The sequence below is a fragment of the Dipodomys spectabilis genome, unplaced genomic scaffold, assembly GCF_019054845.1.
Source record: "Dipodomys spectabilis isolate Male_0828 unplaced genomic scaffold, ASM1905484v1 ptg000289l, whole genome shotgun sequence".
Taxonomy (NCBI): Eukaryota; Metazoa; Chordata; class Mammalia; order Rodentia; family Heteromyidae; genus Dipodomys; species Dipodomys spectabilis.
Genome location: NW_024870966.1, coordinates 5,194,742 through 5,207,162, shown reverse-complemented (window position 1 = coordinate 5,207,162; position 12,421 = coordinate 5,194,742). Strand labels below are relative to the sequence as shown.

The window sequence follows — 12,421 nt, the reverse complement described above, 5'->3', positions numbered from 1 at the left end:
AACTCTAAGACATGTATTCAAATGTTTTTTTCTTTCATGCGATTGTTTCTAACACATTTATAAGATTATTTCTTTGTTGCATTGTATGTCCCATCCCCGTCCCCCCCCCCCCCCCCCCCCCGTGCCCCATAACCCCTGCTTTCACTGTATTTGATGTTTGTGGAGGGGAAGGGAAAAACAAATTGTTTAAATAGGGAGACAGGTGGACCCACTGCAACAATGAGACGTACAAGTCGTTATGTTGAAAACGAACTTTACAACTTTGGTGGTGGGGGGTAGGAGGTGGGGGGTGGGGGAGAGGATGGGATGGGAAAGGGAAACAAAGGAGGAGGCTACAATGCTTGATAAGAAATGTACTCATTATCTTGCCCATGTAATTGTAACCCCTCTGTACAGTATTTTCACAATAAAAATTTTTTTTTTAAATTTTGTGCCATTTCTGGAGCTTGAACCCAGTGCCTTTTGCTCTCACTTGTAATTTTTGTTCATAAGTCTGGCGCTCTATCACTTGGGTCACACCTCTACTTTGTTAATTGAAGGTAAGAGTTTCACAGATTTGTTTGCCTAGGCTGGCTTTCAACTGAGATCCTTAGATCTCAGCCTCCTGAGTAGCTAGGATTACAAGTGTAAGCTACTGGTACCTAGTTTAAAAGTAGTTCCGTATCCAACAAGAAATAGAGGGCTGGGAAGGTGGCTCAGTGGTAGAATGTTGAATGCATGAGGCCCTGGGTTCAATTCCTCGGTACCACATAAGCAGAAAAAGCCAGGAGTAGTGCTGTGGCTCAAGTGGTAGAGTGAGTGCTAGCCTTGAGCTGAAGAGCTGAGGGACAGTGCCCAGGCCCAGAGTTCAGGCCCCGACAAAAAAAAAAAAAAAAAAAGATAAAGAAACTATCCATTAGTGAGAGCTTTCAGTGTATGTGAACATGACATCTTTATTCTAAGATTGGATCCTTTGTGCTAAATATTGGAGCTACACCCGCAGGCCTGGGTCACACCTCACACTCTATCTCCAAAAGACTTGAATAGCACTTGGCAGATAGCTTGTTTTCACAAAATATTCATTGACTAGCAGAATCTTACAAATGGTGACAGGCTAAGTAACAGTGCTTTTCAGTTATGCCAAGTCCAACTGTTTTCAATCATTTGTCTTTTCTACTTTATGTCAACTATCAACTGATAATGATTGGACATTTGTCTATATTTATAAACAGATTCTCCCTTTAATCTGAAAACGGAAGGGTGAGATGCCAAGTCAATTCATATTGGTGTTGTCTACAATTCTACCTTTTAGAACTAAAAGAGAAGCTAGTCACAAATTACTGGGGAACTAGCTCACTGGTGTTGAAAAGAATATTTCAGGGGCTGAGAAGGTGGTTCAGTGGTAGAGCGCTTGTCTTGCATGCTTGAGACCCTGGGTTCAAATCCTCAGCACCACATAAGAAAAAAGCTGAACGTGGTGCTGTGGCTCAAGTGGTAGAGCACTAGCCTTGAGCTGAAGAGCTGAGGGACAGCGCCCAGGCCCAGAGTTCAGGCCCCACGACCGGACCCAAAAAAAAAAAAAAAAAAAAAAAAAAGAATATTTCAGATAGCTATGTCTGGCGCACCATGAGGCATTCTAAGTAAGGTGGCCTCTTTTTTTTTGGGTCCGGTCGTGGGGCCTGAACTCTGGGCCTGGGCACTGTCCCTCAGCTCGTCAGCTCAAGGCCAGCGTTCTACCACTTGTTTCACAGGGCCACTTCCGGCTTTTTTCTTTTTGCTTATGTGGTGCTGAGGAATCGAACCCAGGGGCTCATGCATGCAAGGCAAGCACTCTACCACTGAGCCACCTTCCCAGCCCCAGGTGGCCTCTTTTTTGTGGCACCTCCTGTACAGGCAGCTGCATGAAAATGAAGCTGAGTATCTCCTGCCTGTTAGGAACTCACTGAAGTGAATGGTGAGCTTGAATTTCCTACTCTTTATAAGAAGCATATGGTCACAGAAGTTGCTGTTGATACTCTGCACTAGGAATGACAAACAAGGCTGTCCAATGAAGCAGAGTATCTTGACTTATTTACTTGTTGCTGAGAAAAGGGCATGTTAAAGACCAAAGAGAACTGGAGAGAAAATGTGCATCTGAGGTTGCACTGAAAATGTCTATCTGAGCATTCTCAACTAGAAATTAGTTAACAAAAAAGAGGGAGATAGGGATATTCCTGGACCAATAAGATACTAAGCCTCTTTGTCTGGGGTACAAAAGAGCTAGCACAATATGCAAACCTTTCAATCTCTCTAAAGAAGATGTCAGCCAATTTGTTGCCAAAAAGCCAATGAACAAAGAAGGCAAGAAACCCAGGCCCATGCTCCCAAGACCCAGCATCTTGTTACTCCATGTGTCCTGAAGTATAAACACTGGCATGTTGCTCTGAACAAACAACATTCTGAGACCACAGAATATGCTCAACTTTTGGCCAAGAGGATGAAGAGAAAGCCAAAGAAAATCTCAAAAAACAGATTGCCAAGAGATGAAGGCTCCTCTCTGAGCTTCGCTTCTAAGTCTGAGTTCAGTCAAAACTAAGAATCTCTGCAGCCTTCACTCCCATTTTCTGCGTGGGAAGCAGGAAATGCTAACCCATTCTTCCATTTCTCCCTACTTAATCCTTTTATACTAGAATAAACCATTAGCAAAATTTAAAAATGAATACTTTGCTGGGTGCTGGTGGCTCACGCCACTGTAATCCTAGCTACTTAGGAAGCTCAGATCTGAGGATCACGGTTCATAGCTAGCCCAGGCAGGAAAGTCTGTTAGACTCTTATCTTCAATAAACCACCAGAAAACCGGAAGTGGCGCTGAGGATCAAGTGGTAAAGCACTTGCCTCGAGCTGAAGAGCTGAGGGACAGCGCCCAGGCCCAGAGTTCACTGACCAAAAAAAAAAAGAATACTTTAAGAGTAACAAATAAATGATCACACCTAAAAAAAAAAAAGAATCATGGACATCCTCCTCTAAACTGTATGCTTGTTTATGCTTCATTACCAATTTATCCCATAGACTTTCTTCTCTATTCTTGACATTCATTTACATTTCCTGGAGCCAAAATAATCATGCTAACCCTGGGATCTTTTGGGCCTTATGAAGATACTAAGAGGAGTACTAAATTTATTTTCTGTTGAAAAGTAGATACTTTCAGAAAACAGAAATCTTCCTCCTTTGGCCTTGGGTGGTCTTAGCCTAAAATTTGAGGCCTGGAGAAACTATAAATACAACATGAATTCTGCTAGAGTAGTAATTCTCTGACCACTTTGTACCTGAGCTTTTCCTAACAAAAACATTAGCCTCTATCTCAACTTTTATTTTTCCAGTCTAGGATATGAACTCAAGGCCTCATACTTGGTTAGCAGTGCTCTTGAGGCACCTGAGGCATGCCTCCACCCTGGCTTTTTCCTTGTTATTTTGGGGATGGAGTCTCACAGACTCTTCTGCCCAGGTTAGCCTTGACCCACAATCTTCCAATGTCATATTCTTGAACAGCTAAGATTACAGGTGTGAACCACGGGGCCTGACTCAATCCTAACATCTTAAGTATACCTTTGTAGGTAGTACAGCTTTTGAGGAAAAAGTATAATTTTGTGCCTTTCTTGAAGGGGAAGGGGATCCAAACTAGAATAAACTAGTGCTGGGATTACAGGCATGTACCACCATGCCTAGCTTATTTTTTTTTATTTTTTTTTAATTTATTTATTTTTTCTTTTGGTCGGTCGTGGGGCTTGAACTCTGCGCCTGGGCGCTGTCCCTCAGCTCTTCAGCTCATGGCTAGCACTCTACCACTTGAGCTACAGCGCCACTTCTGGTTTTCTGGTGGTTTATGGGAGATAGGAGTCTCACAGTCTTTCCTGCCCGGGCTGGCTTTGAACCGTGATCCTCAGATCTCAGCCTCCTAAGTAGCTAGGATTACAGGTGTGAGCCACCAGTGCCCAGCTCTTATTTATTTTTAGTATCTAAAGTTTCGAAACCTATTAAAAAAAATACACACAACTTTCTGGTCCTTTTAATATAGACTTTAATATGTAATGAGTACTCTAGAAAACTGTGCAAAGTTCAGTTTTATAAAGCCATTTGGAATGAAGTTCAGTTTTATAAAGCCATTATCATTAAAAGCTCACAATCTAAACTGAAAACAAATGAGGAAGTAAGGTGTTACCTGAGAGATGAGGGATGGACTGCTGAGAGATAGCAGAATGTTTGCTCCCATGCAAATCACTGAGAATGAGAGCAGAGCTCACGATGCCCTTTCCCACTTGAGCACATACCCTGGGTGGACCAGCAGACAGAGCTTCCTAAGCTTGCTGTCACACATGAAGCCACTCTGCCTTTTTTCCACCCCATCCTTACAGACTTCCTATTCTTTCTTTTACGTTGCTTTCTTCCTTTACATGAGCCTACTTTACTCAGCAGTGGTACTAAGAAAGACACTAGGAAGGCTGTAATTGCACTTACTCCAGAATTCTTTACACACAGGAATTTTGTTTGGCTTGACAAGTTGAGAATTTTTTTTTTAAGTGATGCCTCAAGAGTCAATCTATTGTCTTAAGGCAAAAAAAAAGAGAAAAACCCCTATTCATGATATAATACAGTTTTTGTTTGTTTTGTCTTGTTACAGGTACCAGGGTTGAACTCAGGGCCTTGAACCTGCTTGGGTTACTTGCTCATAGCTGACACTCTACCACTTGGGCCATGCCTCTAGACTGGATTTTTGTTGGTTATTTAGAGACAGAGTCTTGAAGACTTTTCTACTTGGGCTGGCTTTGAAGTCTAATCCTCCAGATCTCAGCCTCCTGAATAGCTAGAATTATAGGCCTGAGCCATTGGTGCCCAACAGTAAATTGAAGCTTTCAGAGAATAAATAACAAAACTTGGATCATTTCAATTTTATTCAGATTTGTTTACCATATGTAATAGAAAATCATATGCATGTGTTGATAAGAATAGGAGTAACACGGGCTGGGAATGTGGCTTAGTGGTAGAGTTCTTGCCCAGTATGCATGAAACGCTGGATTTGATTCCTCAGTACCACATAAACAGAACAAGTCAGAAGCAGCGCTTTAGCTCAAGTGACAGAGAACTAACCAGCAAAAGAAGCTCAGGGACAGTGCCCAGGCCCTGAGTTCAAGCCCCAGGAAAAAAAAAAAAAAAAAAAGAATAGGAATAACATATCTAATGATGTTTGATTGAAATTGACATTTTTGAGAAATATTTTTCCTGATTATAAATTAATGAACATTAAACATTTACAAAATTATTTTAAATTACAAGTAGAAAAAAACATACCACCCATAGTCCACTGAACTGCCATTATCTTTCCAGATTATAGTTCACTTTTTATTTCCTATTTTAACATAATGGGATAATTCTACAAATATCTAATTTTTTTCTGGTAAAAGAGTATCAACAAGGCTGGAAAAGTGGCTCAGTGGTAGAGTGCTTGCCTTACATACATGAGGCCCTGGGTTCGATTCCTCGGCACCACATAAGCAGAAAAAAAAGGCCGGGAAGTGGCGCTGTGGCTCAAGTGGTAGAGCACTCGCCTTGAGCTGAAGAGCTGAGGGACAGTGCCCAGGCTCAGAGTTCAGGCCCCACGACCAGACCAAAAAAAAAAAAAAGAGTATCAACATTATCTCATATCTGTAACTTACCTTTAAAATCTAAGTAATAGAAGTCTTACACATTAGCATAAAGTATCATTATTCCATTTTATAATTGTTCCATTTTACATTCCTTTCTGTTTTTGAGTGCTTAGATGAAGAACTATTTTCTTTTTTTTTTTTTAATTGTGAAAAATACTGTACAGAGGGGTTACAAGGGCAAGATAATGAGTACATTTCTTATCAAGCATTGTAAACTCCTCCTTTGTTTCCCCTTCCCATCCCTTCCCATTCTCCCTCCTAACCCCACCCAAGAACTATTTTCAAATTAGATGGAGTAACAAATAAAACATACCTTTCTCCGATCTTTCAGAATCCTGTCCAAACTCTCTTCATTAACTTTGTTTGCATAGTCATAAAAACTGGATTTTTAGAGAAGAAAAAAATTCTTGTCAAAATTCCATAGTACAGTGACCTGTACCTGCTTAGCTATATGTATCCATGGGGTATTTAACCCTAATAAAGATGTAATGGCTTGTCTTCAAAGGCATATAAAGAGAAATCGGTCTTAATGCTTTCTTGGTGTGAGGTTCTCTTTTGTATCAAACAGTTGAGATCACTATAATCAAATGGTGTTGCTTCCTCAGGAGGGAGGTTCTGACAGCAAGTGATTATACATGTGTGGTTTCTAATGGCTGCTACATCTTTGTTTCTAAGCATCAAAAATAACATCATTTTCTGAGAAATGAAGGGAGATGAATATCTGCTGAATGTTTAATGAGACACTCAGCTGCATGCTTTCTCATGCAATCACATCGTTCTTGCATCAGTGATGAGAGGTATGAGTTTAGCCCAACAATCAGTAAGTTTTATTCCATTTTTTACAGATAAAGATAGCAATGTTAACTGACTTGCCCCAAACTGAAGAGCTAGCACAAAAGGGCTGGGATTTGAAGCCAGGTCTGGTTAGCTTCAAACAATGCATTCACTTCCCAAACAGACCAATGCAATGAGCCCAGATATACTTTCCTGTCTCTGGTGACTGTCCTAGGAATGCCATCCTCCTCTTACTACCGTAAGTGCAGGCCCTAAAGGCAGGAAAGAGTTCAAAAAATCACTGACTCAGGCACTAAGAGATACTAGGTCCAGCCCAAATTCTGCTTTTTCCTGTAAAATGTGGGGCAAGTCACTTTATCTGTTCTCCATTTCCTTTTTTGCAAAATAAGGAGTTTGGAGTAGACACCTGATCTTTAAGGTTTTTTTTGTTTGTTTTTTTAACTCTAGGAATTATGAATGTCTGAATTAAACTCAATCAAATCCTATCCTTGTTCTGGTACTGACAGTGTTTTATGGAATTCCTTAGCGGGGTGAGGCCAAGCACATCCAGTGGAGCTACACCAAGCCTAGAGCAGATTCTTTCAGGGGTGAGACAGAGGCAGTGTGTAGAATAAAACTCTGCCCATTTCATGGCTCTGACATCTGACATTCTTTTCAAATGACCAATAGTTGTTCCTCTGCTATTGGTCTTATTATAGCTTCCCCATTCCACATTCAGTTATGTGTAAATCTAAACTAGGTGGGGTTCTTTGGCTACTTTCAGGCTTTGTTTACTGGTAGCCAGCTGGCATGATGACAGTCCTCTAAAATAGTCTAAGAGGGCTGGGAAGGTGGCTCAGTGGTAGAGCGCTTGCCTTGCATGCCTGAGGCCCTGGGTTCGATTCCTCAGCACCACATAAGCAAAAAGAAAAAAGCCGGAAGTGGCACTGTAGCTCAAGTGGTAGAGCGCTGAAGAGCTGAGGGACAGTGCCCAGGCCCAGAGTTCAGGCCCCACGACCGAACCCCCCCCAAAAAACAAAAAAAATAGTCTTAGAGGTGTACGTGAAGAGTAGACATGTTAAGAGTCAGGGGTGCTGGGGTGTCAGGGCCTGGGTGTTTAGGGTGGTCAGGGTGAGAGCTTCAGGGTTCAAACAGCAGAAAGAGGTAGGCCAAAGGGGTTGGTGGGGGAAGGAATGATCAAGAACACTGAATGGTGTTTATGCGGGCATACTGGAAGCACACTGGCATGCCTTCTGGGGAGGGAGAAGTAGGGCCTAGGGGAGTTTTATACAGCACACAGCTGAAAGCATTCCAGCCATCAGATGGTAGGGTTTGAGGCTTAGAAAGATGACAGAAAAAAAAAAAAGAAAGATGACAGAGCCTAGGTGGTGGTTTGGGAGAAGTGCAGGAGTGGGAGATACTGGACTCCTCTATCCTATCTTTTCCCTCCAGATCTACTTCTATTGTTTGCTTTCTCCCTCTGAATGTTGTCTTCTCATTTCTTTCTGTCTGTCCTTTAGTTGGTCATATAACGAAACTGGTGTATATTAGCTTAAACAGTAAGCACAAAGGTAAGTCATATGTACCCCTTCCTTACTTAAAATTCTTTGAAGGGCTCGGAAGGTGGCTCAGTGGTAGAACGCTTGCCTTGCATGCATGAGGCCCTGGGTTCGATTCCTCAGCACCACATAAGCAGAAAAAGCCAGAAGTGGCGCTGTGGCTCAAGCAGTAGAGTGCTAACCTTGAGCTGAAGAGCTGAGGGACAGCGTCCAGGCCCAGAGTTCAGGCCCCACGACTGACCAAAAAAAAAAAAAGTTGAAGAGATGTTTTTTCTTCTTCTTTTCGGCCAATCCTGGGGCTAAAACTCTGGGCCTGAGCTTTTGTAATAAAGGCTAGCACTCTATCACTTGAACCATAGCACCACTTCTGGCCTTTTCTGTTTATGTGGTACTGAGGAATCGAACCCAGGGCTTCATGCATGCTAGGCAAGCACTCTACCACTAAGCCACATTCCCAGCCCCCAATTCATTAGTTTTTAATCAATCCTTTTAATAAGAACTGAAAACATGTAGCTTACCTAAAAAGTTTTGAACAAGGCTGATGGTTATGGATTTCTGTAAAAAGAAAGGAAAACACTTCAGTTAATCATGTGAGACACAGACAACCATAAAATAGCTTAGGATTATTATTTTTTTTTGTCAGTCTTGCGGCTTGAACTCTGGGCCTGGGTGCTGTCCCTAAGCTCTCTTCAGCTCAAGGCTAACACTCTACCACTTGAGCCACAGTGCCACTTTCGGCTTTTTCTGTTTATGTGGTGCTGAGGAATCAAACCTAGGGCCTCATGCATTTGAGGTAAGCACTATACGACTGAGCTACCTTCCCAGCACAGATTTTTTTTTTTTTTGGATTGGTCATGGGTCTTGAACTCTGGGCCTGAGCACTGTCCCTCAGCTCTTCAGCTCAAAGCTAGCACTTTACCACTTGAGCCACAGCACCATTTCCAGCTTTTTCTGCTTATGTGCTACTGAGGAATCGAACCCAGGGCCTCATGAATGCAAGGCAAGCACTCTACCACTGAGTTACCTTTCCACCCCCAGATTTTTTGTTTTTAAACAAAATCTTTGATAATGAAGATAGTCTTCCATCAAACCAGAAGCAGTACTGTGTGCCTGCTCAACAGTTACACCAGGGACACAAGATAGAACAAGCAGACTGGAGAACAAGAGTTCTGCTCTGTTTGCCCAGGTGTGATGGGCACACAGTTGAAGGTCTTTCAGGAACATGCAGCTATTGTGTGTCTTATTCAATCTCACCAATTTCAGCAACTCATCACAGGAAAAAGTAAAACTGACTAGAAGTATTTAATCAAGTGGCATAAAAGCTATAAAGGTGTTGGTGGCTCATGCCTGTAATCCTAGCTACACAGGAGGTTGTGATCTGAGGATGGTGGTTCAAAGCCAACCCAGGCAGGAAAGTACATGAGACTCTTATCCCCAATTAACCACCAGAAAATTGGAAGTGGGGCTGTGGCTCAAAGTGGTAGGGCACTAACGTTGAGCAAAAGACCTCAGGGTCAGTGCTCAGTACCCAGGCTCTGAGTTCAGGCCCCATGTCTGACAAAAAATACCCAAAAAGTTGTAAATACAACTTAGGGAGAAAAGGGTCTTAAGCACCTACCATTCATAACTAGCTGACAACTTGGACCAGATGATTTGAAGGAGAAGGAATTCTTTAAGTCTATTAACCCTTGCAAAGATGGTGAATACTGAGGGAGACAGTCATTTATAAGGCAGATCCTAAGAACTTCTGAAATGAACAATTCCTTCAAATTCATTAGAGGATCTAGGGTTTGAACTGTTTTTATAAAGAAGAGATAAGTTGACCATTCAATTCTATTCATCACATTCTCTTAGGGAGCAACTCATCACCTGCTGTTTAAAAATCCATAGCCTCTGGGCTGGGAATGTGGCTTGGTGGTAGAGTGCTTGCCTACCATGCATGAAACCTTAGGTTCAATTCTTTAGTACCACATAAACAGAAAAGGCCAGAAGTGGTGTGGTGGCTCAAGAAGTAGAATGCTAGCCCTGAGCAAAAGAAGCTCAGGGACAGTGCCCAGGCCCTGAGTTCAAGCCCCAGGACTGGCAAAAAAAAAAAAAAAAATTCATAGCCTCAGAGTTCCAGGGTGTAGTTTTACCTTAATTAAAACAAACTACTACAAACTCGGGTACCAGTGACTTACATTATGTCACTAACACACACATACACACATAACTTCTACAGGAAAGAAGAATTCATTTGCCTAGCTATCGAGCTGATATAGTGATGAAAGTGAAGACAACTCCAGAAGTATTTCCTTCTTTGGGGGCTAAAAATGACAGGGTACATCATTATAAGTTACTTCAGAGATAGTCATTAGAATGTGGAATGTCAGTAGTAAAAATATTACTCATAGCTGGGCGCTGTTGCCTCAGTCCTATAATCCTAGCTACTCAGGAATCTGAGACCTAAGATGGCAGTTCAAAGCCAGCCTAGACTTCACTGCTCGTAAGACTCATCTCCAATTAACCACCAAAAAACTGAAAGTGGGAAAAAATAATTTTTAAAAATGTATTCATAAAGAGACAAGGGTGGGCTGCTGTCTCTTTGCATCAGGTAAAAAAAAAAAGTATACATATTACTTGTAATAAAAAGATTATCCAAACTGGGCACGAGTGGCTCCCGCCTGTAATCCTAATTACTCAGGAGGCTGAGATCTGAGGATCATGGTTCAAAGCCAGCCTGGGCAGAAAAGTCCATGAGACTCTGGTCGCCAATAAACCACTAGAAAACCGGAAGTGGCGCTGTGGCTCAAGAAGTAGAGCACTTGCCTTGAGCTGAAGAGGGCAGGGACATCGCCCAGGCCCAGAGTTCAAGCCCCAATGACCAACAAAAGAAAAAAAAAAAAAAAAAGATTATCCAGTTCAGGGAAAAGAAAAAACTAATAGCTTTTAAGAATATTTTGTTAGCTGGGTGCTGGTAGCTCACATCCATAATCCTAGCTACTCAGGAGGCTGAGATTTGAGGATTGCAGTTCAAAGCCAGCCTAGGGGAGAAAAAAAAAAATTGATGAGATTCTTCCCCCCTCTCCCTACCCGGGTCAGTCGTGGGGTCTGAACTCTGGTTCTAGGCACTGACCCTCAGCTCTTCAGCTCAAGGCAAGCACTCTACCACTTGAGCCACAGCACCACTTCCAATTTTCTGGTGGTTAATTGGAGATAAGAGTCTCATGGACTTTCCTTGCCCAGGCTGACTTTGAACCATGATCCTCAGAACTCAGGCTCCTGAGTAACTAGGATTACAGGTGTAAGCCACAAGCGCCCAGCCTATGAGATTCTTATTTCCAATTAACCACCAGAAAACTGGAAGTGGCACTGTGGCTTAAAGTGGTGGAGCACTACCCTTGAGCCAAAGAGCACAGGGACAGAAAGAGCCTAGACCCTGAGTTCAAGTCCCATGTCTAACTAAAAAAAAGAACCCCTGGAGTATTTAAGTTTGAACTCTGATTTTGCATGCTTGTCATCAGCTGCCTCAAGAGTGTCCTTCAAAGTTTCCAACTCAGATTGGAAGCACAATACAGAAGTGCCATATAGCTAGGGGTAGGGATACAGCTGAGTTGTAGTGCTTGTCTAGCAAGCATGAGGCCCCTAGCACCAAAAAAAAGCTTTGAAAAAAATTAGGCTGAGATATACTCTAGATATCATGTAGCATTTTCTGAGGGAATTTAAACTTTCTATTTTTTTTTTTTTTAATAACAGTAGGTCCCTCATGGGGTAAACATGACAAAGGTACAGACTGAAGGGGAGGCGGAAGACACATTTGACAGATGAATCCTGGAAAGCACAAGGAAACTAAGCTTGGACTTTTACAGTGTTCCCTAGGCCTTAACAGCTTATCCACATGGGATGGTGAAAGGAACAGAATTCTTGCTTCATTTTCTCCTGGGAGAGCTGAGTATTGCCTCTCTTTCCTCCCTTCCTTCTTTCTAGTAATTGTTACTGTTGTCACCTCATTACCTGAGGATACTTTTCTCTCCCTACCTACCACGCTTAGAACTAAAAGTGGACAGCTCTAATTCAAATGAGTAGGCACAGATTTTTAAATTAACTTATATTTTAAAAAGAAAAGATGTCTGGCTGGATGCTGGTGGCTCATGCCTGTAATCCTAGCTACTAAGGAGGCTGAGATCTGAGGATCGTGTCTCAAAGCCAGCCTGGGCAGGAAAGTCCATGAGACTCTTATCTCCAATAGGTTTATTCCAGAAAACTGGAAGTGGTGCTGTGGCTCAAGTGGTAGAGTACTCACCTTGAGCTGAAGAGCTCAGGGACAGCGCCCAGGCCCAGAGTTCAAGACCCATGACCAACAACAACAACAACAAAAAGACATAAATAAATATGGCTGGGGGTGTGGTTCAGTTGTAGAGTACTTACCTCACATATATAAGGGTTTGA

General features: G+C 42.3%; 1 protein-coding gene across 1 annotated transcript in view; it reads right to left on the bottom strand.

Annotated features, from left to right (window-relative positions):
• Abraxas2 (abraxas 2, BRISC complex subunit) overlaps window positions 1-12,421 on the bottom strand; it is a 39,006-nt gene that overhangs the window by 16,104 nt on the left and 10,481 nt on the right. The window contains exons 3-4 of the mRNA XM_042701377.1: window positions 8,512-8,548; window positions 5,974-6,040 (exon numbers count right to left, since the gene is read on the bottom strand). Of these exons, the coding sequence (XP_042557311.1) occupies window positions 5,974-6,040; window positions 8,512-8,548 (104 nt within the window). The remainder of the gene's footprint in view (window positions 1-5,973; window positions 6,041-8,511; window positions 8,549-12,421) is intronic.